Source organism: Agelaius tricolor, unplaced genomic scaffold, assembly GCF_023055355.1.
Source record: "Agelaius tricolor isolate 1412-34295 unplaced genomic scaffold, bAgeTri1.0.p SCAF_2, whole genome shotgun sequence".
In the NCBI taxonomy this organism is placed as follows: Eukaryota; Metazoa; Chordata; class Aves; order Passeriformes; family Icteridae; genus Agelaius; species Agelaius tricolor.
In genome coordinates, this window is record NW_027269262.1 from 21,198,863 (window position 1) to 21,224,164 (window position 25,302).

General features: G+C 38.8%; 1 protein-coding gene across 1 annotated transcript in view; it reads right to left on the bottom strand.

Annotated features, from left to right (window-relative positions):
- FBXL7 (F-box and leucine rich repeat protein 7) overlaps positions 1-25,302 on the bottom strand; it is a 173,423-nt gene that overhangs the window by 129,431 nt on the left and 18,690 nt on the right. Inside the window, exon 2 of the mRNA XM_071454020.1 lies at positions 3,986-4,075. Within this exon, the coding sequence (XP_071310121.1) occupies positions 3,986-4,075 (90 nt within the window). The remainder of the gene's footprint in view (positions 1-3,985; positions 4,076-25,302) is intronic.

Genomic DNA, 25,302 nt, shown 5'->3' on the forward strand with positions numbered 1-25,302 from the left:
CCTGATCAAGGTAAGCCCATACAAAAACAGTCATTCAGTCTAATCTTCTAAATCAAGTTTCAGACAATAATATTCCAGCTGAGACTATGTCTAGCAAATTGCATTTAAATGGCCCACAAAAATCCATTTAGTCTTTCACTTGCCAGAGAGCAATGGGGGGTAGTAAAAACTCATGCATTCTCACGTTTCCAACTGTAATTGATTGATAGGGTAAAGAATTGCAGACAATGTCTGAGACTGGAAAGGAAGTAAAAGGCAGTGTATATTCAAAGCTGAAGGAAACTGTATCCTCAGGAGACAGTGTGGAGGCATCAGTGTGCATGCACACCCACAGGCTACCAGGCTTCCTTCTGAGCCAAGCTGTAGCCAAACCAACAGGTCCCTCCAGCCTGTGATTTACAGAGGACCAGACATCTCTGGGTTTTGCCACCTTCCCTTCACTGAAGTACAGAAAGTGAAAGCCACTGGACTCCAGTTTCAGCCCCTCTCCATTCCTCTCAAGTGGATCACTGGTATGTCAAAAATCCTGAATTTAGGAAGCTGCACAGTCTGCGAGGTACTGCCTGCTTTCCTCTATGCAACAAAAACAGAGTAGTGGTTACCTCTCCAATGCATCACTGAGTGAAGCTTGTTTTGCTAAGGATACCAAGCACACACTGTCCTTGTCTGGGGAAGATGTGCCCTTCACCCAGACACTCTCAATAGCATGGCCAACATTTTATCTCTTTGAGACATAAAATATTCCACAACAGATGCTCTACAGATGCTCTAAATCCACAATGCGAGGGAGGGTACCATTATTTTGGCCCTAACGGCACCACCCATGCCCATCAAGAGAGTTAAATGATGTTGCCTTAAATGGACATCTAGAACTGGAACAACAAAAGCCATCTCAAGCATCCTGTTACCTATTTCTGGTACCCATTCTGTAGAGAAACATCAGAGCTCTGAAACTTGACAGATAATGTGGTTGCAGTCATCAGGATGAAGAGTGTGGTTTGATTGCTTAAACTGATGGAAAGATGACACCTGCTGTCAGATACCTCCTGAGGTGGTCTGCTCTTCCAAGCAACAGTCCTGCTTGACATCTTTTTGCAGTTCTTGGGAATATGTAGCTGCCTAAGTAGTATTTTACATGACTGCTTCTCTGCTGTACACTACCAGAGATAAGATGGATCATTCCCACAAATTTCCTTTCTAGTTGTTTTAAGGCATTTACTCCATTGATTCAGCTTCAACAAGTGTTGACACAAGCCTTACAGAAACAGAAGACAAGCTGTGCAGAACTGGAAAGAATTAGGTCTGTTCAAAAAGCTGGAAAGAAGAAGCTGTGAAAGGCCTTCAGCCCCAAACAAATATTATGTTCTTCACAGAGCTGGGCACTCAGGAAAGCAGCTGGCAATAGAAATTCAGAGGATGCAAAGAAGGTGTCTGTCACTTGCTCAATCAGGATCATTTCCCATGGCAATGAAGGTGAAGAAGAGTTCACCTGCAATGCATTCTAGTCCTTCCCACACCAAACCTGGCTGCATACAGCTCACCACACAACACATGGCTCCTTCACAGAACAACAGACAGGGCTGTAAATTTACAATATAGGCAGCATTGGACCATTCTGTCCCTGCAGTAAACAGCCTCCAGTGAAAATAAAGATACACGTACAACCCTCTGTGCTGGGCAGATACTATTGTACCATGGCAAGCAAATACTACAGTGGACTAGGAAAATTTAACTAAAAGTTTAAAAAATATTATGCAACCACTCCAAAACATGTAAGTGCCATTGCTCGTACAGCATCTAACACAATCAGACTCCTGTTCTTAGCTGGCCCCTAGGCATTACTCTGTAACTGAATGGTACAAAAACATTCAGCATTCTGTAAGAACAGAACTCAAGTTGTCTTGTGGAAGGTATGAGTCTTTATTACCAGCTGAGTCCTCCTCCAGTATATGTCTACTGTTCATATGGGAAAAGAGGCAGCATTAGTAAAAACTCCAGGCACAGAAGTTGATAAATGTGCCTTCAGTAACAGCACCAGTTTCAACAGCGCCTTTTTGCTCCAGCTACTTCCATATCTCTAATCTCACTTGCCTTCACAGAATTCTTATGCTCCCTGGTTATGACATTCAAAATAACTGCCAGATTATGCAGCAATCCCCATTAAGGTAATTTCTATTCAATTGCTCCACAGTAATTCTTCAGGAGAAAGAAATGGTAAGAAAGTAGTAGTAACACAGGCTGAGGAAGAAGCTACTTCTGAATCTGTTGTCAAAATAAGTATTCATCAAATCACACTATTCCAGGGCACAGAAAAATTAGGCTAACAACTGAAATTGCCTCCAAGTATAGAATACACAATGACACTGCTCTGAACTCTGATTTTGCACGTGAACTCATAAAAACATAATTTTACTACAGCAACTGCTGGCCTGCATTTAAGCCTCCCTCGCTAATGAATTAATCAGCTGCAAACTAGTGAAGATTTCAAGGTCAACATTCGTATTCACTGGCTCAATAAAGGGCTAAATTAAGAACATAAATCATAGAGATTAGTACAGGATTATTTTGCATTATCTTATTTGAATCCAAGGAAAAAAATGCTTTATAGACTGAAGTAGAAAAGAAACTCAGAGCAATTATTAAGTACTGACTTCAGAGTTTCCACGATTCTTTTGTGGTTTCTTCTCTTTTTCATTCTTGGCTGTCATAAAGAGAATACATTTCCTAATTTTTTTTTGTGTCCTGGTAATTCACCTCTTTCAGATCCCTCAAAACTTTTGAATCTAAGGTTTAGAGAAACATGAAGTCCACTATTCAACTTGTGATTAACCATTTATTTGTTTGTTGTTAAATTTATTGGCTGGACTAAAAAGCACCGATTCTAAACCAGTATTTCTTATGATTCATAAGTGCCAGATATTCATTCCTGGTATGGGATTATGCATGCCCAACAAGAGACTCTGGTGATTTATGTGGTCATTTATTACTTACATGAACTGCTTTTACTGAACAGATTCTACAGTCATAGACTTGCCACACTAAAACTATTCAAAAGACCGATTTCCTTTAACCATAAGAAATAAAACTAAACTGAGAGCAATCAGAGCTTGTAACTTAATTTGTAGTGACAGAAATGTAAGAAATCAGAATTATAACTCAATTACTACCAAGTAAAACCAAATCATTATGACAGTTAAACAGAAATACTAGTTAAGGCATATAAATATACAATTTTTACAAAGCCTTATGACTTACATCATTAAAATTATATATAGTTATTTCCTCTCAGCTTTAAAAGACACAATTATAAAAACTAGGGCAAATAGACTTCCATTTAACAGGGCACACCTACTCACATGTAACAAGTCAGAAAGGAAGAATCAGCATTTTTCTGTTCATAGACCACTTTGCACAACATTGTACTGATACTGACAGACATGACATCTCCTTCCCCTGGACATCAAAAATCCAGCCCTCAGTGATGCATACTCCAGTAATTGAAGTGAGGGGTACTGACCTAATTAAATCTGTCAGGTCAGCATGCCCACAGCTATACCTTTGAAAAACTTGTCTCAAACAACTCACATTTTCATGGTGTTTACAATATGAAAAGAATTTTGACTGTTATTTGACCTAAATTGTATGTCAAAAAGCTTACATCAAACATATCCTTCACATATAACTGCAAAATAATATCACATAAAATCTTAAGTATAAAGGCCTTTGTTGAAAAAGCAGCATACAAAATTACTCCTAACTCTCTACATTTGGGTTCTGCAGAAGTACTTAAATCCTTTGTCACAAATGCAAATCAGAAACTACCACAGGCAGAAGTGAAAACTGTTTAAAGGAAGAACGGCCTCTGGATTTCTAGCAGACCAATGCTGCTCTACACAGAAGGAGTGAGGAGGAGAGTTTCTTCTTCTGAAAACTGCTAGGATTCTGCTGGGGGGCCTGACCTGGGTAATGAGTACCAGCTGCCTACCTTCACTGGTAGCTGCATTCTTCTGGGCTTTGGTGGGCGTGTGATCCGTACTTGAACTCACGTCGGATGAGATGCTTGAGCTGCCCTTGCCTGCAAAAGGAGAAGGAGGTGGAAAGTGGGGGGGGGGGGGAAGAGAGAGAACAAACATGAGTTCAAACTTTGAAATAGAAAGACCTTCAATATCTGAACCTGGAACAACTCCAGGAAGCTTTAAACTAGGTTTAAAGCAGCTGATGTTCATTTTGTACACACCAGAATAGGAATTCACTGCACTGTAACTTCTAGCATGTGCATCTTCACATGTATTGAGGCTGCAAATAGTCTCCTATGCCACAGGGCCTCTCATAAAGTACATATTTGCTAAGCTCTGTTGAAAATTAAATGTTTGTGATTAAAAACATTAGGGGAACTTAAATGTTCAGTTTACTCATTCAAATACCTCTAACACAGATCAAGAAAATTGGTTACATTCAAAATATATTAAATTAGTTTAGATTTCTGTCTTTTGTGTTCACATCATGTATTCAAGTCATTTGGTCACTGAAAATGAAAGCAAGGTATCTGTTTTCTCCTTCACCATACTCATTGCATGATGTAATAGACCATTTCAAAATTAACTTCTCAATAATGGTGGAGGGGTTTTAACTGTAAATCATAACCTATGGATGCTTCTTCTCTTATTTTCTTCCATAAAAGCTTTTCTTTCTTAAAAGCTTTTTAAGTTTTTTAAACTTAAAAGTTTTAATTTCTTACATCACTGTCTTGAGACATATATGCAGGATGTCAAATTCTAGATACAAGTTACAAACAAAAGAAATCCAAATACATACTAAAAATTAACCTATATGGATACTACAGAAGAACAGAGTTGGCTAAACCAAAGCTATTTGTTTTCCTGTGAGGATCTAAGAAGAAGTCACTCCTGTTTCCCTTCACTCATTCTACTCAATCTCAGCAATTACTAGCAGGGATTACTGCTAGTTACTAGCTAATTACTGCTCTACTCTGCAGCAGGAACCAGGCCAACCACCCAATGAGCAATAAGTGGGACAATTCTAGAGAGAGGAAATGCAGTGAATACTGTTACATTTTAAGAAGTTACCTATCCCCAAAAACACTGCATCACTGAAGCCTTTAAGACCTATTTGTTTTTTTTGACCAAAATTAATCTGTATGCAGAAAGCTAGCTGACACCAAGTTTCTGTCACTTGAGTAAACCCATAATCACAGGAATGTTAGCAAGAGACTTTTCTGATCTGTTATTTCAATCAAGCATTCCTTGGGGTTCTGGGTTACAGTATGCCTGGTTTTCATAACATTTAGATGTAAGGGAGAGGTCTGCTTTTTAAAGGTGCCACAACAGAACAAGGATTTAAGTTTTAATGGGAAACAACTGGAGAATGTGCAAATGTAGGTTGTTTCACAACCAAGGTACTACCACTTAATCTGTCAGCCAGTCCTAGAGAATCATCCTCCACAGAAAGTTGCTTAAATTAACATGCTTAGATTTGAGAGATGATTATGAATTTAACTGGAGTGAAGAAAGGATATTAAAATGGCCAGAAGAAAATAAAAAAATAAATGGCTAAAGCTAGTAGCTGGGCAGGGTGAAGAGAAAGAAAAACGTGTATTTGCAGTGATTCACTAATTGCTTTTTACATTCCTTTAAGAAGTTAAGCAAAACCAAGAAGCAGCACTTCCAGAATATCTTCAATTGTTCTCAAGCTGTAACATGAGTTGGAGTAATAGACTGTGGTCTTTATAGAAATTACTGCCCCAAATTAATTTCATAACTAAGGCAACAAGGTTTGTGGTAGAAGAAAGGCAGAAGATAAAAGGGAAGGGTACTTGTTAAATGCTCCATCCCAAGAAGAGGCCAAAGAACAAGAAACACCTGCAGCAGCTGAGAATCAAATCACTACTGACAGGTACTGAAAGGCATTTAGATGGTATTGCCACTACCAGCAACTCCTTATGCATCAAAAACTCTAACTACAGAGGCAGAAAATAAAATTCTAAGGGGTATCAGCACTCCTCAACAGATTAATAGAAAGAAAACAAAACTAAACAGAACAACTGGAAAAATTATTTCCTTAAAGCAAATAAACAGGATTTCCTCTAAAAGAGAATTTATCTTTTTGGGGGGGGAGGGAAGAGGGAAAGGAAGTCAGTGAAACCAAATAACAGCAGAGTTGCAAGATGGTCGTATCTGCAATGGGTTGTTTTCACAAAGTGAATTCTTCCCAGGCTCCCTATTAACAATAGCAGTTCTATTTACCCCAAATATAAGCCCACCTCAAAGAGCATAACCAAAATATTTTACCCACTGTAAGCTACTAACTCTCAGTACACATCGTAGCAACATGTTTACAATTGCATACTTCTGTAGAAATTGTGAAAAGCCTGATGTAAGTGTAGATATTTATCACTTAAATCTACTTGAACTTTAAAACATTTTAATGCCTTTCAAAAATTTAAAACTAGAAGTTAAGAGAAAGGAAAAAAAACCATAGTTGCTGCTTTGCTTTGGTACAGTTCTGCCTGTAATTATATTTTTATGTGGAGTTTTCTCTGACTGCATACAGCCCCAAAACTAGCTTTTTTCCTTATTGCGAACACTGAGACTCTCCATTCAGATAAGGGGAAAGCAGGAGGTACTTTCTAGTAATTTTAAATGTGTTTCAAATAGACTAGCTGACACTATATATATTTTCTTTTGGGGGTTTTTTTCAGTGCAAAACAAAGCTTTGAGTAGGCTAGATTTGGCTACTGCAGACTCATGTACACATGCCAAAGCTAAAACATAGCAGTATTTAAGTATTCTCCAAAGAGGAAAGGCTAGGAGAGCAGCAGCTGTTCAGCCTGGAGATCATAGTTGGCCTCTTCTCCCAAGTAAGAAGTGACAGACAAGAGGAAACAGCATCAAGTTGTGCCAGGGGAGGTTTGGGTTCGATACTAGGAAAAAATTTCTGCACTAAAAGGGTGTTCAGGCATTGGAACAGGCTGCTCAGAGAAGGGGTGGAGTCACCATCCCTGGTGGTATTTAAAAGACATGTAGATGTGGCGTTTGGGGACACGGTTTAGTGATGGACTTGGCAGCACTGGGTTTGCAGTTGGACTCGATTGTAAGGGGCTTTTCCAACCTAAACGATTACATGGAATATTAGAATCACAGAAATTCAAAGACTGCTGATTTCCCTAATGCCATAGGGAAAAGTTAAAGCACAGCATAACACTGGTTTCCAGAGACCAGTTCCTCTCCAATTTAAAAAGTGCACTGAGAAAGTCATTGCACATAAATATACCTTGACAAGGGTTCTAATGCAATGACAACCAGAAGGATCAAACACAGGGCAATATTGCAAAGACTACAGCAGTAATGACTGTATTTGATCCTCTGCTTAAACAAATTAAAGGCCTGCCAAAAGCTTCCCTAACATGACTTGCAATCACCTAGAGTTTCCTTCATACAGTCAACAGTTCTTTATTTCTAAACCAGAAGCTGCAATCCAAAAGAAAGAAAACTGCAGTATGGTAGTATGTAGATATGATAGAAGAAATCTATTTTCCAAGAATACAACATAATTCACACTGGGAGTGAAGGTAGCATGTACTTCACAACACCTGCAAAGAATCACACAGCCACACAGTTGCAATTCAAATCATGTCTCTGACCTGCTTCTGAAGAAGCAAAAGTAGGGATTTTTTTTTTCCATCTACTAGTGCCAAAATCTTACAATAGTTGTAGGAACAAGACTCCAGCTATCTAACCTAGTATGGTATTTCCTGCAGATTACATTTTGATCCTGCTGGAAAGAAAGCTAGAATCAGGAAAGCATAATATAACAGATAGTTCTCAACATTTGTCTTCAGGCCTCTGTAACCCACAGAAGTTTTTCAGCCATAGACATCTTTCCACTCAGTAGCCCTACAGCCTTATTAAATTTATCTTGTCTCTTTTTGAATCATGACTATTAAAATCATGTGTTTAATTTTCTTTTTATCATACAGATGCCTATAATGACTACAAAATTATGCTTGTTTTATAAAGTGCTTGCTATCTTCAGTTTTGCAAACTTTGGATTCTGCCAGTCACACTCACTGCTGACAAGTGTTGAAGACATCCCAAGCCAGTCAGGACAGAATCAATGCAATTTAAACTTCCATGGCAAAGCACAGTCTATAACTGTATGACACTGAAAAACTATTTTGGGAACCACATATGCAAAGCCTGTCCTAGTCTGAACAGCAGTGAGTCCCCTTCACTCACTCTGGAACAATTTTATTAGCTTTTTATGCAGCACATTTGCCTTGGATTCTGGTGTATGAGCATTTGCAAGCCGTATTTTACACATCCTTCTAAGATCTCATAAAGACAGGCTGACCTGACCATTGTTTCTTATGTGTCAGCCTGGAAAGTAACAGCAGTACTTCCCTTGACATAAGTTTTATGTGATGATGTCTTTCTTCAGCAGGCAGTGACAGGTACCTCAGGAATTAAATGGATAGTACAGCCAAATCCACTGCTTGCCATGCTGAAGTGAAACATTAGACAAAATGCCAAAACAAAACAACTAAATAATCATTTAGGAAAAGAGAGCAGAAAACAATTAAGTCCAGAATAACCACTAATCTTTTTAACTGTCCAAAAGTGTTATATTACAATGACTTTGATGTAAAAAAGTCTGAAAATTTTGTTTACTTAAGCCACCAATTCTTATCCAAATGACATTATTCAAATTAAACTTCTCAACATGAAAGTGCATATGTGCATGGTTTTCCTAGCAGATGATCATTACTTTCTCTTTTATATCTTCAGAGAAGTTATTTTAAAATCAAATACATGCCAACCACATCAAGAAGAGATCCAGAAAAAAAAAATTCATCCAAACCTCAAAGCATCAGGGATCATTCAAGAGGAAAGAAAAATCTCTTTTCCTTCTCTTATTTCCATGACACACATTATGCTGGTCCAAGTCACCAAAACCTCAAGTGTATCTCTTTACAATCTGCCCCTCCAAAGACTGCAGACTCCAGTATGTTTCCAAGTATTCCTATGGAAATCAGCAGCCTAGCGCAGTACTTCGGCTTTGCGGATAAAAAGCATCCTTTAAAGATGCAATATATCAATCCATTTATCCAAAGTACAAGAAAAGTTGGACTACACACAATGGACAGTCGTTCTCCTTGAACTTTACCTTTATACGAATGGAAATTATATGCCATAAAACTGGTTTCCATCTATTAATTCTTAAATGCTGACCAAACTACCACTGTTTCAACACTGAAGTTACCTACCTACAAGCATTGTTACTCACTGAACTGCTTTCAGGATGAAGTATGTTCATTTACAGATTCACTTTGACCATTCACAGTTGACCTTCTGCCCTAAAATCTTAGGCGTACGGCTCTTGAGCTTGCTCTTTCTTTTTTCCAAATTAAAACGCGTGCCAATGTAACAAGCAGGCTCCAAATTTCATTCCACCCAACATTTGCCAGGATATGATAAAATAACTTGTGCAGTAATCTGCACGAACTCCAATCCCAAAGAGATGAAATAAACTGAATGTTTCACAGGAAGCACACTGAAATTTGTAGAGTTTGCAGATATGTGCTAGCACTAGTACTTTGGGACAATATTTCTTAAAACTTTCACAAGTGGAATCTCCACAAGCATTTTTACATGACTTTTTTATTTTTAAACCACACTCCATCTTCCAGGATTGTGAAATTTGGCCGTGAAATCTGGCATAACTTAGCTATGAAATAGTACGCTTAGCTCTGCAGCATTTCTGTAAGTTTTAAGCTAAATTTCAATTCAGGTCCCACAGGCCAATTTGGCCAGTTTTGTTCTTTCAGTCAGTGCCTGCCTCACCTTCTCAAGTACCACAGCACACGACAAAACCTCCTGCAAACGCCAACAGGCTGCACTAATAGATCTCTGCTAGGGAGCAAGTCACCTCATGCTTTATTTCTTTTAGGAACCTTTTCCAGGTGCAGGTACCAGCCAGCTCCACTGGCCCCACCACAGGGCATGGCTGAGCCCCTCAGAGCAGGGAAGCCCTGAGGCTCAGCCCCTCAGTGTCACCTTTTTGAGGCAGTGTTACAACCAGATACAAGAAGCCACTTGAAGGCAATAAGCATTATTTAATTCTGATGCAAATACGGCTGTGGGAGTTCTGCAGCTAGCAAGACAATAGTTTATCCACTATACTGCAAAAGGCTTGAGAACATTAGAGTGCAGGTGGGGGACTGAATTTTTCAGAACTGTTTAGCAGAATGATGTTTGTTACCACCAAGGAAAGCCTTCAGAACATCTGGATTAAAATCATGAAGTTTAAATAAAATTGTTTGCATAGTCATAGATTTTAATTGCTGCACTAGAAGCCTACTGGGTTTGCAGTCAGGACATCTTTAACTCTCAGGTGCTAAACTTGCCAGGTGCTAAATAACTGTGAGTTTAGAATACTAAAGGCTTTATTTAATGAAGTCTTCAAGTGGACTCATCTAATCCAACAACTAAACAGAGGCAGGACATGTATTGCCTCCTCTATGGAACAGATGAAAATATATTTTCTAGATATTATCCCTTTCCGAGAGAACTTCAGCACTCACTGATGAGGTTTGTAAACCAAGAACCCTTATATGGGACTATGAAGGTCACCCTAATTTTTGAAGACAGTACATGTCTGGTTTATCAAAGGATTTCACCATACAGAGTGACAAACAACACACAAGACTGCCAGGTTTATAAAGAATCAGTAATGCATCAAACTACTTTGAGGCCTTTCTTCACACCTCCTAAGCAGCCTGCATGCCAGAAGGTAATATTTATTTGCAGTTAAACTTTGCACCCACTCCAAGTTTAAGCTCTACTTTTCAAACACACAATGATAGAACCCCATAAACTGTTTAGTCTAGGCTGCCTGAGAAAGAAAGAATACAAGTACTTTGCTTATTTGATCTCTTGAGAAAATAAGATGAGGAATCTTTAACATCCTTTTTTCTTACTTAGCAGGACTAGCATGTCTCCCAACTAAATATTAAAATGTTATCTTCCACTGAAATGGCTCAGCCTATTTCAAAAATGGTTCCCACTCTGTCAGCTTCTACTTTGCCAAGGAAACAGGGAAATAAAACTTTGGCCTTCCTACCAATCACAGAATTTTCTTAGAAAACATTCATTCATTCAATATAGGACTTTCAATCACAAGTTGTCATCCAATCACCACCATGCTGTAAGATGGGCATTTACTCAAGATACAATGTTCTCAAATTTATTGCTTAATGTTAACTCTACTATTTTAATCCAACAGCCAAAAAATTATTAAACAACACAAGAAATTAATAAACACAATTAAGTCAAAACAAAATGCTTTTTCTAGTTTTATACTTTCTCTGAGAAAAACAATTCATTGACAAATTTACCACTAATGGCTACTTCAATTTTGGGTTTTTCCCAGCTCTATTGTAATTTAAGTAAAATGCTAACCCTTTCCATTCAGAAAATGCAATGACTATCCAGTTCATTACCAAATATAAATTGGCAGAGACTTCATTTGCACTTTATTGCGTGAGACATGCCAAAGAGTGGAGGTAGCCTGAGAGGATGAACTCCAGTATAGATTCTGAAGTGGCTGCAACCTGTTACTGCATTGGAACACATCTGACATGTGGTATAGGTCTGAATATAATATTATATAGTTCAGTAGTACAAAATCAAACCCACCAAACACGTTTGTCTTCACAATAACACCATAACACTTAAGATCTGTATTTAGATTTTCACAAACAAGTAGTTCCAAGATCTAAACAAAAAACATTAATATTAAAGTTAACACTACCAATTTCACTGCTCAATCAGCTACAGTGGAAGCAGAAGAAACCCCCAGGTGGAAGTGGCTGCTGTGGTAGCACTGGGGTAGCAGCTTTTTTGGTGTAGTACATAGTAACTCCACAAAAATCAACCTCACAATATCTCCCAAATTTTGAGCTTGACTATTGACAGCTGTTTAATTCAGAGTTAATGGTAAAGAGTTGAGGAAGTGAAAACATTTATCAAGACATCATACCAGGGACTCTGGTATCAGTGTACACTCTGGAAAGTAATACAAAAATCTTTCACATAAGAATGCAGATCTGACAGCCTAAGATGACTTCTTTACTTAAAGAACAACAAAAGAACCTGACAGCTAAGGAAAAGCAGACAAGGATCACTCTACTCTTTTAGGTAGGCACAGTCACTTCCAGCTTTTCTTTACTGATGGATACAGGGAGGGGAGGAGGGGGAAAGGGAAAGGGTTGACTCAAGGATGCAAGTAGAAGGAGACGGTGAAAAATAGTGGGATTACAAAAACTAAATGAAACTGATTTGTGAAAAAGGCATATAGTGATAGAGAGTGGTGTCTTAAAGGCAACTAACAGGAGAAAACCAACAAACTTGAGAAACATCCCTACTTCTTTTAAGTGACAATCAAGTTTGGCAAAAAGCCTCATACTAGGAGGTTCAGAAATGAAACTCATCAGTACATAACTGAGTTTAAAACAATTAAGAGAAAGAAAGAAGCCATACTTACAAAAGAAAGCAAACTAAGGCTTCACACAATACATTTGGCAATCAGTTTTAGATTTTTTTCTTCCTTTTTCTCTGATTTCTATGAAATGCAAAGTTCTAATGTTGTACTAACCACAGATGTCTGGCAATGATTGCACTGGAAACTGGAAAAAAAACAAAAACAAAAAACAACCAAAGCACAAAACAGAAACAAAAAGACCCAGTACCTGTCTGATTTTTAAAAAACACAGTGTTAACAGAGCATTTTAATAGAACAGAAAATTCCATAATTCCTGTTGAAAATGCTCAGTAGTTTCAATTACATAAATTAATCTTCTAGTCTCAAGTCTGTACAGAGACTGTACACACTACTGTAATTTGCCACTGCAGTCACTGCCTGAACACTGAGAGTAAAATTTATCCAAAACAATGCACAGGCTCATCTCTCCCCAGAATGTGAGTAGGATAGTAATTCTCCATAGAGGTACTGTGCTTTCAGGGCCAATTCAGCATTTTTATTCCTTCTGAACCACTATCTATATTTCAGCTGTCTTTCACAAAAAAACATTCCCGTCAGAAAACATGGCATGGAAACTCTGAGAAGAGTTAAAAATAAATGTATCACCCTCAAGGCATTACAATTTCTTCGTCTATTTTAATTGCAGTGTACAATCCAAGGTATCCCAACAAACCAGCAACAAAAAGACAAAGGACACTTTTTTAGTTTGCCCTGCAACCTTCACCAGGGCCATGTTATTTACAACTCACACAGGCTTTCAGTGGGAGAAGGATACAAGTTTTTTAAGGAAAAAACCAAATGTAACTAATATCTACCCTGCTGAAAATTCAGTATTTAATTTTGAAATGCTTTTCTTGCTCACATTTTGTAGTATGCATGCCACTGTCATAAAGATGTTTGGTTACAGTTTGAAAATTACAAAATTCCTTCTGAAGTATATTCATAGAGTTCTAATTCAACTGAGTAATCCTGAAAAAAATTATAGAATAAATAAAAAGGCACTGCTTTCAAAAGTGTTTTATCTAATGTCTTTGTGAAAAGACATGCTTCATCCCCCTTTCTTCCCAGCAGAACCGACAAGAAGTAGTTCTGCTCTTTGGTATTACTCATTTGTGTAGTATTCAGTATTAGCATCTCATTACAGGAAAAAAATGAATACTGAAACAAGGATAATCTCCAGCAGAAGAAAAGAGAGCAGAAACAAGAGAAACAGAGTGGGTGTGTCAGTGACCACTACACATGACAGCTCAAAATAATCTCTTGCTCATAATCTTCTTGTCTGGACAGTTCTGGGAACCAGCAATGGTGCATCAGGGCCAGTCTCCAGCTCCCTTTCATCCTGCCCAGCATCACACTGACTCTTTAATTCAACATTCTTTAATTCATCCTAAGTTTCTTTCTCTGAGCCAACTCACTACCTGTACAGAAAAGATGACAGAGGGAGCACTGCTTGCATTAATATTCTGTCATTTGACACCAAATCTTCACCACTACAATGTCACGTGAGCACTCTTAAAACACTCAGGGAATGGCCCCTGCTTCTTGATCACACTTTTGCACGTATTTTTTTAATTAATCAGTACTGACAAAAAACTAACAGAAGCCACACCAAGGAAACGTGGATCAGTTTTGAGAATTTTTCCCAGCCAAAAAGAAAAGAAAACAAAACAAACAAGCAACACAAAAAAAAAAAGGCAAAAACCCCAAACCAAACAAGCCATACAAGCCCCAAAAATTAAAAAAACCCAAACAAACAAAATCCACCACAAAATCCACAACCAAAGAGCCATTCAACCATTATTAAGATTTGTAATAACTAATGTGACTCAAAAATTGAGAGAAAGGACATAAATGCAATGAAATGGTAATTATTAGAGAAGAAACAGCTTATTATACAAAAACTGCTGTCAATAATCATGTTGGTAACATAAGAAGGAAACTAGAAATCCAAACGGGGATGTCAGGCTGAGGCTAATGGCAAACACAGACCAGGCTCTGTGGCCAACAGGATAAGGTCCAAGCGCACTATCTACAAGATACTCTGGTCCTCTCCTTGCATAAACTTCCACTCAATTACACATTTTAATGGCTTTTTTATCATCCTGAAACCAGCTAAGCCACCTATGCAGTGTAATGTGAAGATGGTCCAAGTGGCTTTACCCAAGGCTCAGCCCCCAACTCTTCTTTGCTCTGAAAGATGGGCCTGATGAACCAAACCAAACTGAGCACTGCCCAGGACAGCAGCCTTTGCTGGCACTCCTGTTAAGCAAGAGTAGCCAAACATAAGTGAATACCTTTGCCATTGAAAAACACAACTCAACTCTTCCCAGTTCTTTCAGTCTCTCTGGTTAGCTTCATTTTGCTGAAAGCAGTCACCTACCACTAACTCATTTCTGTGGAAACTGTTCCAACTCCTTGACCACAATCTGTCTGACAAGAAACATTCTCAAAGTGTCTTTCTAGCGTGAAGTAGAGATGTTCAACAATTTAGCCATTTGGGATTTAGTTTGCATCTTCCTGCATTTGCTCCAACCTGTCTGATGATTTCTAGCAAGTCTAATAAAACTTACAATGCCATTAGTACATTTTTGCTAGTAGACAGAGCAAGTCTGGACTTTTACATGCAGAGGTAGAGCATGGAGCAGAGTAGTTACATCCTGGGAACTGACAACAGTTGTGCATTTCCTCCCACTCCCTCCTCTTTGAAATCTCTGTCTAGTGCCATTTGGCACCTTTCATACCCAAGCACTTCCTTAACTACTAAGCATCTACTTTTGTAGTTGTAGGCAATAGCAAGCTGCATTTTACTTCCAGGGAAGCATATAACTTACATGAGCCAGAGGGAAACACCTGCACTTTTCTGGTCTTGGCATATCCATGGCTGCATATCAGATCAAAACACAGTTGATGTCAAAGAGCCACAGGTGCAGGAAGCTTGCTCCAGTGCTCATTTCCACAATATCCTCTTAAAAGGACAGCTTATCCTTGGCTAACTACACTTAAGAGAGCTGCTAATGACTCATATGATTCTTTTTCAGACGTAAGTTTTAACTAAATGCCACTGTAAAACTACAATTTGAGAAATAGACCATGCCATGCCAAGAACCTGATTTACTCATCTTAAAATTTAGTCTTCAGAAACTACCTGTACCACAACAACAGGAGCAAAACTTCTTGTCCAAGCCAGCTAGAAGTTTTGTGGATTTATCCCATTCTTCACTATGCCATTCAGGGTAAAGTCTATGAGCTAAACCATTGTTCTTACACAGAAAGGGCCTTCAGAAGGTTGAGATACTCTTGTACCAGTTCATTAGTACATAGTGCAAAATGTAATTGAAATGCAAAAGTAATGACATGTTTCAGGCATTAATTTTTGCAAATTAAAACTGAAACCAAATCACTCTACTGAAACAGACTTCTCTGAAACTAAATAACATACTGAAACTAATACTGAAGCGCAGTGATTCCTCATGCGATTAAGTATCATTTGTTATTTCCTTGGGTACTCCTTACTTTCATTAAAGGAAATTTAAGGCTAACATTTTTTAAAACATAGGAACAAACCCTACAGCAGCAGGAAGGCCATTGCAGTCCTAGACCAGCCTGGAACGAGCAAGCCCACAAACTCTGTCCAAGGAGCACACAGAGGCATTTTAAACCAAACGGGCTGATTTTTAACCCTTGTGCCAATAAGTGCACGTTCATCCACTACCAGAGGGCCTGATAGAATGCAGGAATGCTTAAAATCATCATGTTTTTCCACTGCTTGTCACACCCTTTGTCAAAGGAAGTCATTAGAAGGTACTTGCTCAAAACATAAGCAGCAGCAGTGTGTACAAGACAGAAAGACAAAAGGACAGAAGTGAAAAACACAAGTAAAACTTGTCCTATATCTATGTTAGAAAACAAGTAGGAATATATCTGAAGTGCTGGGTAGCAGAGGTGAGATTGTATCAATATTTCCTAAAATACCTCCTATGCTTCTAGTAATAACAGATATTCATACTATTGAATGATTATACTACACATCTGAAATTAAAATCAACAGCCACCAAAACAAAGTTGCCATAGGAAAGTAAGAGTTTTAGACAGATTCCTGCTGTGATTCCAGCATAGCACAACTACTAATTCATAATTTAATAAAAAGAATAAATGCTATTTGAACATCCATGCTGTCTTAAAAACTCAGAGAGGTACTTGATTTCTGCATATAAATGCACAAACAGAGATGCATACAGTCAAGAAATGCAAGAGTGTCTATTTTTAAGATCACTTCAGAAATCCAAGTTGTACGATGCAACGAGTGCACCAGTATTACTACTATTTCGAAATTCATAATCTGGGTTTCAGATGTCAGCAAACACCTGAAGGCAAGCTTTCTCAATGGTTACTATCTGCAGTGTTCTGACTTTTTCTTTTGCTATACAGCAGACTTTTCTTTGAAGTAAAAAGCACTCTTATTTGAGCTGAAACCCAGCTTCAGAAAGCATCACTACAAAATCTGAAGCTGTAGACAGAGGCATCTATTAATGAAAAATATCTTTACTAAGTCACTCCACAAATAACAAAATACATTTTGAATCTTATATCTAAAGCATTTAAAAATATACATAACTATGGAAGAATGTTTGCCAAAGTGGTTTTGGCACACAAAGGAAGAGATGGATATTGAGCATGTGTCCACTGTTCTAGGTCAGACAGAAAGGTTGATCCATCTCAGACCTCTGCTGACAGTGCCCAACAGCAGATGCCTTTTTGGCACCACATCTCATTCTGAAGAAAAGCACACCTCCCAAAAAGGACTACTATCACACCCTTTTCATTTTCTCTTACCTTTAAAAGCATGTACTAACCATTAGTAAATACCTAAGGAACTTAGGAACTTTTTTCTTTGAAGAAACAAATCACATAAAGCTTGATCTGTCCCCATGGTGACCTTTCACTATATAAGACTATCTCTATTTCAAAGGGATAAATCTCAGCCTCAGTTGTCATTATCCCATTCCAGTAGCTTGCAAAAGTGCAGAATAACCTTTCTTAAGCACTTTCACAGTCCCCCTTTCCAGAACAGGCACCACTGATAAACACCTTTAAAAATCAAGACAACAAAAGCTACCCACAGGCAGTACCTGACATAAGGGAGGTACTGTTGGCCTGAGATTTGTTCACTGTTTACCACATTCCATCCTGCCAACTAAAAACAAAACAGCCAAACAGCTCTTCCTTCACAACCTTCCCTTCCATCTATTCCCCAGCAACATCCACAGGCATTTTCCCAAGGTACTCTTCAAGCTCATGAAATCTCTAAGTATACTGCCCTCTTTTAGTCTCTCAGATGAAGTTCTCCATGATTTAAGCAGTCTACTGGTAGGTAGGCAAATATCTATCAAGACAACTAGTATTAAATATTAGTTGTTTCCTCAAATCTGCTTTTCTGTCTGACTCTTCCAATACAGAAGATAAGCTCAGGAGGACTGGAATTTTATTCTATTGCTGCAATCCAGCAGCATGAACAACCAACATTTCAGTTCTGGAAGTCTGCAGGGAAAGCTGTTTCTCCTATTTCTGGCAAGAGCAAGCAGTTAATATTCTAATTTTCACTGAAAAAAACAGCAGAGAATAAAAACTCTTCAACTTGATCAAGTACCCACCACAGTGGGTAAAACAAACTGCCAAGTGACATATAACAGGATCCCTGCAAAGGAATGCAGGGTCATGACACACATGATCTTCTACAATGATTTATTCTTTTTTTAAAAGTTGTAAAAATCAGGGGATGAAGTAGGTGGTCATGTCACTCTTCATGCAACAAGTCTGCACTGATACAGTGCACTGAATTAGACAAACTTTCATAACATTGTAAAAACCCACGCAAGTATCAGTAACTGATGGATGACTGAGCTGTGCTTGAAAGTGGCTACTTGCTCCTGCACAGGCAGGAGGAAAAGATGCAGCTCACTGAAAACCTTACAGTTCTGCAGATGAGCCTGTTTGCTCCCCATCTGTTCATCCCCTTTTGGTCTCTGTTCAAACTGGAAGAATACCCTCCGGAGAGTGTGATCCCCAGGGTGCATCAGGTTTCTGATCCACACTGAATGCTGGGTCAGAGCTTGCCTGTGGAGAATGTTTTAATTACATCATGCTGGAATTTGGCAAGAGTCCTGGCATTTAATTAAACAGCCGTTTTTTGAAGCAAAGCTCACAGTAGAGCAGACAAAGAGACACAGAGGCCTGACGATGTGCTTCATAGCAGCACTTCCCCTATGGCCCAGTGCCTACTCTGTAAGCACTCCCCATCTACCAGGAATACAACATTTCACAGCACCAGATGCCTAAAATCAGGCTAAACGGGGTGGTCTACACCCAGGAGTACAAAAACCACTCACATTTTCCAAGAACAGTGAAAACCATAGTAGACTGAATTCAGGCACATAAAAGCTGTATAGCCAATATTAGGAAAAGATGATTGGGGTTCTTCCTAATTGCTTTCTCCCATGAAGAAAGGTCCACAGAGTAGCCATGCCACCACATTTCCCCAGACACTTAAAAACATAAGGCCCAACAGGAAGATAAAAAATTAGCAAGCATGATGGTCATTTTTACCTAGAAAGTAACTTTTTCCTGATGTACAGAGAAAGGCCAGCGCCATTTTAACAGTTTGAAGAACTCTTACTTTAAAATAGAATCCCCACCTCGGCTGCCAGGTCCAAAAGATAATTTTAAAACTATATTCCTGGGATCAAACATTCTAACTTCTAGTTTCAGTCGTTTTTCATTTTTTTTAATCTATCAGGGATTTATAACAGTCTGAACATTTGAAAAGGAACCAAGGACTACTCCCCAGAAGCATGTAGCAAGCACATCCACCCAGAACATCTGTTCTACCTCTGGGAAACAAGACCCATTCCTGGTTTCACAGTCCTGAACACAACAGCCTTAAAGGTAGCCCAACGTGTAAGATACCATTCCCAATTTCTCCAAGCATTCTAGTGGCAATTACCTACAGATTTTCTGGTTTAGATCAATATTGCCATTCTGGCCCTCTAAATAGGATCTTTTATACAGGTCCTAGTATTCTTTCATTGCAAATACTTTCCCTGATGTACAGCAGACTTTCCCATCTCCATGCTATGCCATGCTGACAATCCATGGCCAGTTTAGCAGTACACTCTTGATCCCTTCTCCTCAGCTGCCTCCAATCAATGAGATGCCTAATAAAAGTTTTACTGTCAGAGCCTCTTTCCCGCACTACTCAGTATTTTGCACTAGTGAGTTCATGCCATTTCTACTTTTACCACCTCACAAAGTTCTGTCAACATAGTCTGTTATGGTCCTTTTGCAGTAAGGATGTTTCCTACCATTACACACATTGCTGGCTCATCTAGCTCAAAGTCAATAATGAAAATGTTGGACAAGACAGGTCTCTGAGGAAACGCCCTCAGGAACATCACCATTGTTGCAATTCCCTATTGAAAACACCTTACTATGTGCTCTTCACATCAACCAAAGTTTTTTTCACCCAAAGACATCTCACTTCAGGAGACAGGTTTGCCAGGACTACTGGCAGTAGGGGAAAAGGAGGTGAGGCAGCCAAGAGCTGCAGCGAGCCTGCAGGTACTGTCCAGTAGAAGACACTGCCCTTTGGAAGAACTAATTGCTTGCTAAAGCATTAAAAAAACAACACAAGGCAGAGTTGCCTTTCATTAAGGAACTAAAACAGATGTATCCTTGGTTTTGATACAGTTTTACACTAAAATTCAGCTTGAGAAAGTTTGAAAACCTAACCCAGCAGCATCATGTTCAATATAATGACAACGATCACCACAAGCATCACAAAACCTTACAACTTTCTGTCTGGGAACTGTCAAACATTAAACTTTTTCTGATAGTATTTGGAGAGAAAAGTAAGACACCAAACTGACAAATCCATTTTCAAAGGTCTCCTCTCCCTTAAAAGAATTATTAAAGAAAAAACAGAACAGTTGCTACCAAGACCAAGAACACGAGGACTGATTTATTGTCCAACCCCATAAAAATAGAATTTAAGTTGGTCAACTAAGATTTATATTTGCATATGTAAAAATTGAAAGCTAATCACCCAAAAAACAAATCCCAACAATCACCCAAACCCCAAACAAATCTCAACTACTAAAAGAAAGCCCACAAACCAATAATAGCAACAACACCTGCAGCTAAAATAATTGAAATGCTATGAAATTCAAGCTATTTGCCTTAAAGCTAACCCACATTTTTCCTAATACGTGATCATAGTATACAAGCCCTGTAGAGCCTCAAATATATCAAAAACTTTGTATGCTTGGCCATGAGAACCCATTGAATTGAGCAGTTTTCAAAGCATCTTACAGGGAATATATGAGGTTGGACTGACAAGCACACTGCATGCTCAAACAAAAATTTATTGGAATTTGGAAGCTTTTAAAAGTTTCTCTACTCTACACAATACCTGCAGCATGAGTTGTTCTCATGACAAGAATATATTTTTCTAAAACATGGTAGCAAACACTAAATTTCAAATTTAATCTGATGTGACAGACGAGATTTTAAGTTCTTATATGCGTAGTCATTTTAACTCTGACAAAACTCTGAAGAGACAGACATTTTTAACAAGTTGATGCTAAAATTCTCCACAAAAATCCTACTACCTCCAGGCTGCCAGAATTTATATGACTCTAATGATTTCAAAACACAGCTATTCATATATTCAATATTCATATATTATGAACGCAATTACCACTGTCACAATTAATATATCCCTGGGTCATCAGAATTCCCATTCTACCTAAGCAAGAGGCAAAGGGTGCCCTGATGGCCTTCAGCAAACACTTGTTTCTGTACATCACATTTTGGATGAGGCTTCTGGAATGTGTGTTCACCAAAGACCACTGCTAACCTGCTACACGTAGAGTAGAGAGAAGTACTGTGTCAGGCAAGACAGGAAACGCCTGAACTGAGCAGAGAACCACACTTGCTCATACAAAAACCTACGCCACTTAGGGCCAGCAAGGCAGGGGTGTCAGATCTCGTCTCAGAAAGTTCCTCCTCTCAATCTCCTTCCATCAAAAAATTATTTAACTACACATGTTCTAATGAATAATCTGCATTGTTTTGCTACCAGCTATAATAATTTGATTTGTACTTACAGCTGAGTCAGAATTCTTAAAGAACCATGGAAAGTTCTAACTACAATCTGACTTCATAATGTGTTACAGCACGCTTAATGTCACACATTCCCCAGCTAGCTTACAAACTCACTCAGAACCAGTCACAATGACTGTCTGCATTCCAATGCCAGATTATATTTTTAACATTGAGAATATATACGCTGATGTTTCTCTCATTTCAGAGGTTTCATATTTTCTTTAAAGGATAGCATCTTTTAAATAGACCTTTTTAATTGGGTTACTATATGGAAATTATAGTGAGAATTACTATTACTAACACTTTACATATCCCTAGGAGCCCTGAAACACTATTTACATTAAAAGCTACCCAAGGACACTCTCATAGAAATGAAAAGTGTAACAATTAATGCTATGTGTTCTCTGTAGCTATTCTGACTGCCTTTAGAAAAACACACTCCTAAGATGCAGCTCTTCATTGTATTTGTAAATGCTGGGGTCCATGTAGTTATTCATATCACCACAAAAACATACAATCATTTAGAAACTGGAAAATATATTTAAGATCATCAGCTCCAACCATGAACCTCACACTGCCAAGCCTAGTACTAAACCATATCCCCAAGTGCAAATGTACACATCTTTTATATACCTGCAGGGATGGAGACTCAACCCCTTCCCTGAGTAGCCTATTCCAGGGCTTGACAATCCTTTCTGTGAAGAAATTTTGCCTAATACCCAATCTAAACCTCCCCTGGCACAACTTGAGGTCATTTGCTGTCATCCTATCACTTGTTACCTGGGAGAAGAGACCAACACTCACCTTACTCCACCCTCCTTTCAGGCAGTTGTAGAGAGTGGTAAGGTCCCCCCTGAGCCTGCCTTTCTAGAGACTAAACAACCCCAGCTCCCACAGCTGCTCCTCATAAGACTTGTGCTCCTTTCACCAGCTGTTTCCCTTCTCTGGACCCTCTCCAGCACCTCAATGTCTTTCTTGTTGGGAGGGACCCAAAACTCAATACAGAATTCAAGGTGTGCCCTCACCAGTGCTGGGGGGGGGGACAATCACTGCCCTGTCCTTGCCCTATCCTGCTGGCCACCCTATTGATGATACAGGGAGGGTGCCATTGGCCTTCCTGGCCACCTTGAGGAAAAACCATACTAAAAAAAGAAGCAGCCATGATAACTAGATAACCTTTGATGTGTTTGGTCAGTTGCACAACTGAATAAGCAAATCCCTAGCAATGACAAAAAAATACTATCAGGACTTCACACAGACTGCTGTCAACTTGAATAGCAGAAGTCTTAAAATGCCTAGAAGGACTGCTTAAGCTTCTGGGTCCTGTGCCTGCTGTAGATGACTTGGACAAGAACATCAACAGAAACAGAAACCTCATAACAAAAGCAAGTCTCCAAGCAAGGACCCTCTAACAGAAGCCATAACTAAGCAGATAACCAAACAAAAAATTATATGCTTTGCTTTTAAAACTAGCATGATATTTACCTTGTTTTTCTCATTGCAGGAAGTCTATATGCATGCTTGAAAAAAGTTCTGAAGACCTAGCCACATTGCTACATCTACTTTAGGATGTCATTTTCCATGTTCTATAGAATCACAGAATACCCTGGTTTGAAAGGCACCCATAAGGATCATCAGTCTGTCTCCTGGCCCTGAACAAGTCCCCCCAAGAATCATACCACGTGCTTGACTATTGTCCAAACACTTCTTGAACTCTGTCAGGCTGGTGCTGTGACCACTTCCCTGGGGAACTGCTCCAGTGCCCAAACACCCTCTGGGTGAAGAACCTTTTCCTAATATCCAACCTACACCTTCCCTGACACAACTTCAAGCCAGTCCCTTGGATCACAGAGAAGAGATCAGTGTCTGCCTATCCTCTTCCCCTCATGAGGAAGTTGTAACTGCAATGAGATCCCCCTTAACCTCCTCCAGGCTAAACAAACCAAGCGACCTCAGTCACTCCTCTAATTGTTTCTTAACAATTTTGTATTTATATATGAAGTGAGAACCACATCTCACTATTACTTTTTGGAACTAACCCTGGCAATTCTCATAACAGCTTTTATTAAAACTTATTTTCTGTATGAATCAATCAGTGACTTGTAAGTCATGAAAATAATTTAGCTTTTAATAAAGACATGGCATTTAATTTAAAAGTAGTTGGATCGCTTCTGTATTTCCAGAACTACAATATCAATAGTATACCTAAAATTCATTGCATGTAGATTATAAGCTTCTTATAAGGCCTAAATTTCCTCTCTGCTTACCCTGAACATATTTTCCCCCATTTGAATCACCTTTTAGAGTTGTTTGCCAATTGGAGATGAACAGTCAGTGTTTCCAAGTCCAAGTTGCTCCATTTAATCCAGAGCATCCAGCAGATTCCCTGACATGGGAAGCAGAGCCATATTGCCTGTGGGTATCTGACATCCAGCTATCAGAAGCTGCTCATGCCAGGAGACACAAACACGAACAAACAGGCTGATAACAAGAATTCTTCTTGAGAAAGAGCAGCAGATGCTGTCAGTATTTAGCTTTAAGTAAAGAAACTAAAATATTTAGAGTTACTTAGCATTCTTCTTTTAAGAGCATAGACCAGAAGACAGCAACAGTCCTCATTAGGCCTAAAGAGAAATATGACCTAAAGAACAAGTCAGAAGAAATCAAGACATTAATACCAGATACTTGTTTAGACTTGGAGCATCCTACCTTGTGATGGGAAAGGCCCTCAGTCTGTATTAGTCCTCTACTGCAGGAAATGCTCACCATACAAAAACCAGTATTCAGGAAAAAAAGGCCTAAGCAGGATTAGATAATTACAAACAGAGACATGCAAGTTAGGCAGCTTTGAGTCACAGCTGTTGTCAAGCTACAAAATCTGCTTTTTGCAGGATTCTGCCAATAATCACAGACAGTAAATGTGTCCATTTGCCTGTCTTCTATTCTTACAAAGGAGGAAACAGACACCACAATTCTATTCTTTTTTTAAACCCCTGGAATGGCTTCAAGTCCATAAAGGAATTCTGCACAAGTTATTTGAAATTCACAGACCAGACCAACTTCAGAAATTTGCTGAAGAAGCAATGTCCATTAGCAATGGAATTTCTTCCTGTGGAAAGCTTCTACACGGATGAGGATCACAGTTTAGACAACTATACCAGCAACAAAAGGATTCTCCAATGGTACCTTACCTGATCAAGGGAATTATTACAGATTAAATTTGAAAATGCCCTTTCCTCTGGGGAACTAAAACTATGGGGGCTTACAGCTATATCCAGCAGGTAGATTGGCTTTCCCTCTGGGTTCACCTTCAGTCTAAAAGGTAGTCCCATTGTTCTGAAATAGAGACTTCCAGAAGAAAAAGGATACTTTCTAAAAGCAAACAGATGCTTAGATTCACCATCATTCTCAGTGAGAGTTGCCCCAGTTGGACCCACCAAGTCTAAGTCAGGGCTTGGAGCTACAGTATAGGGTGATACAAGCAAAGAATTTCAGAATAAGCTATTTCAGGGTAAGATGAACTCAAACAATGATATGCTTCAAAGCTTTTACTGTAAATATAAAACCCATCCCTTATTGAGAGCT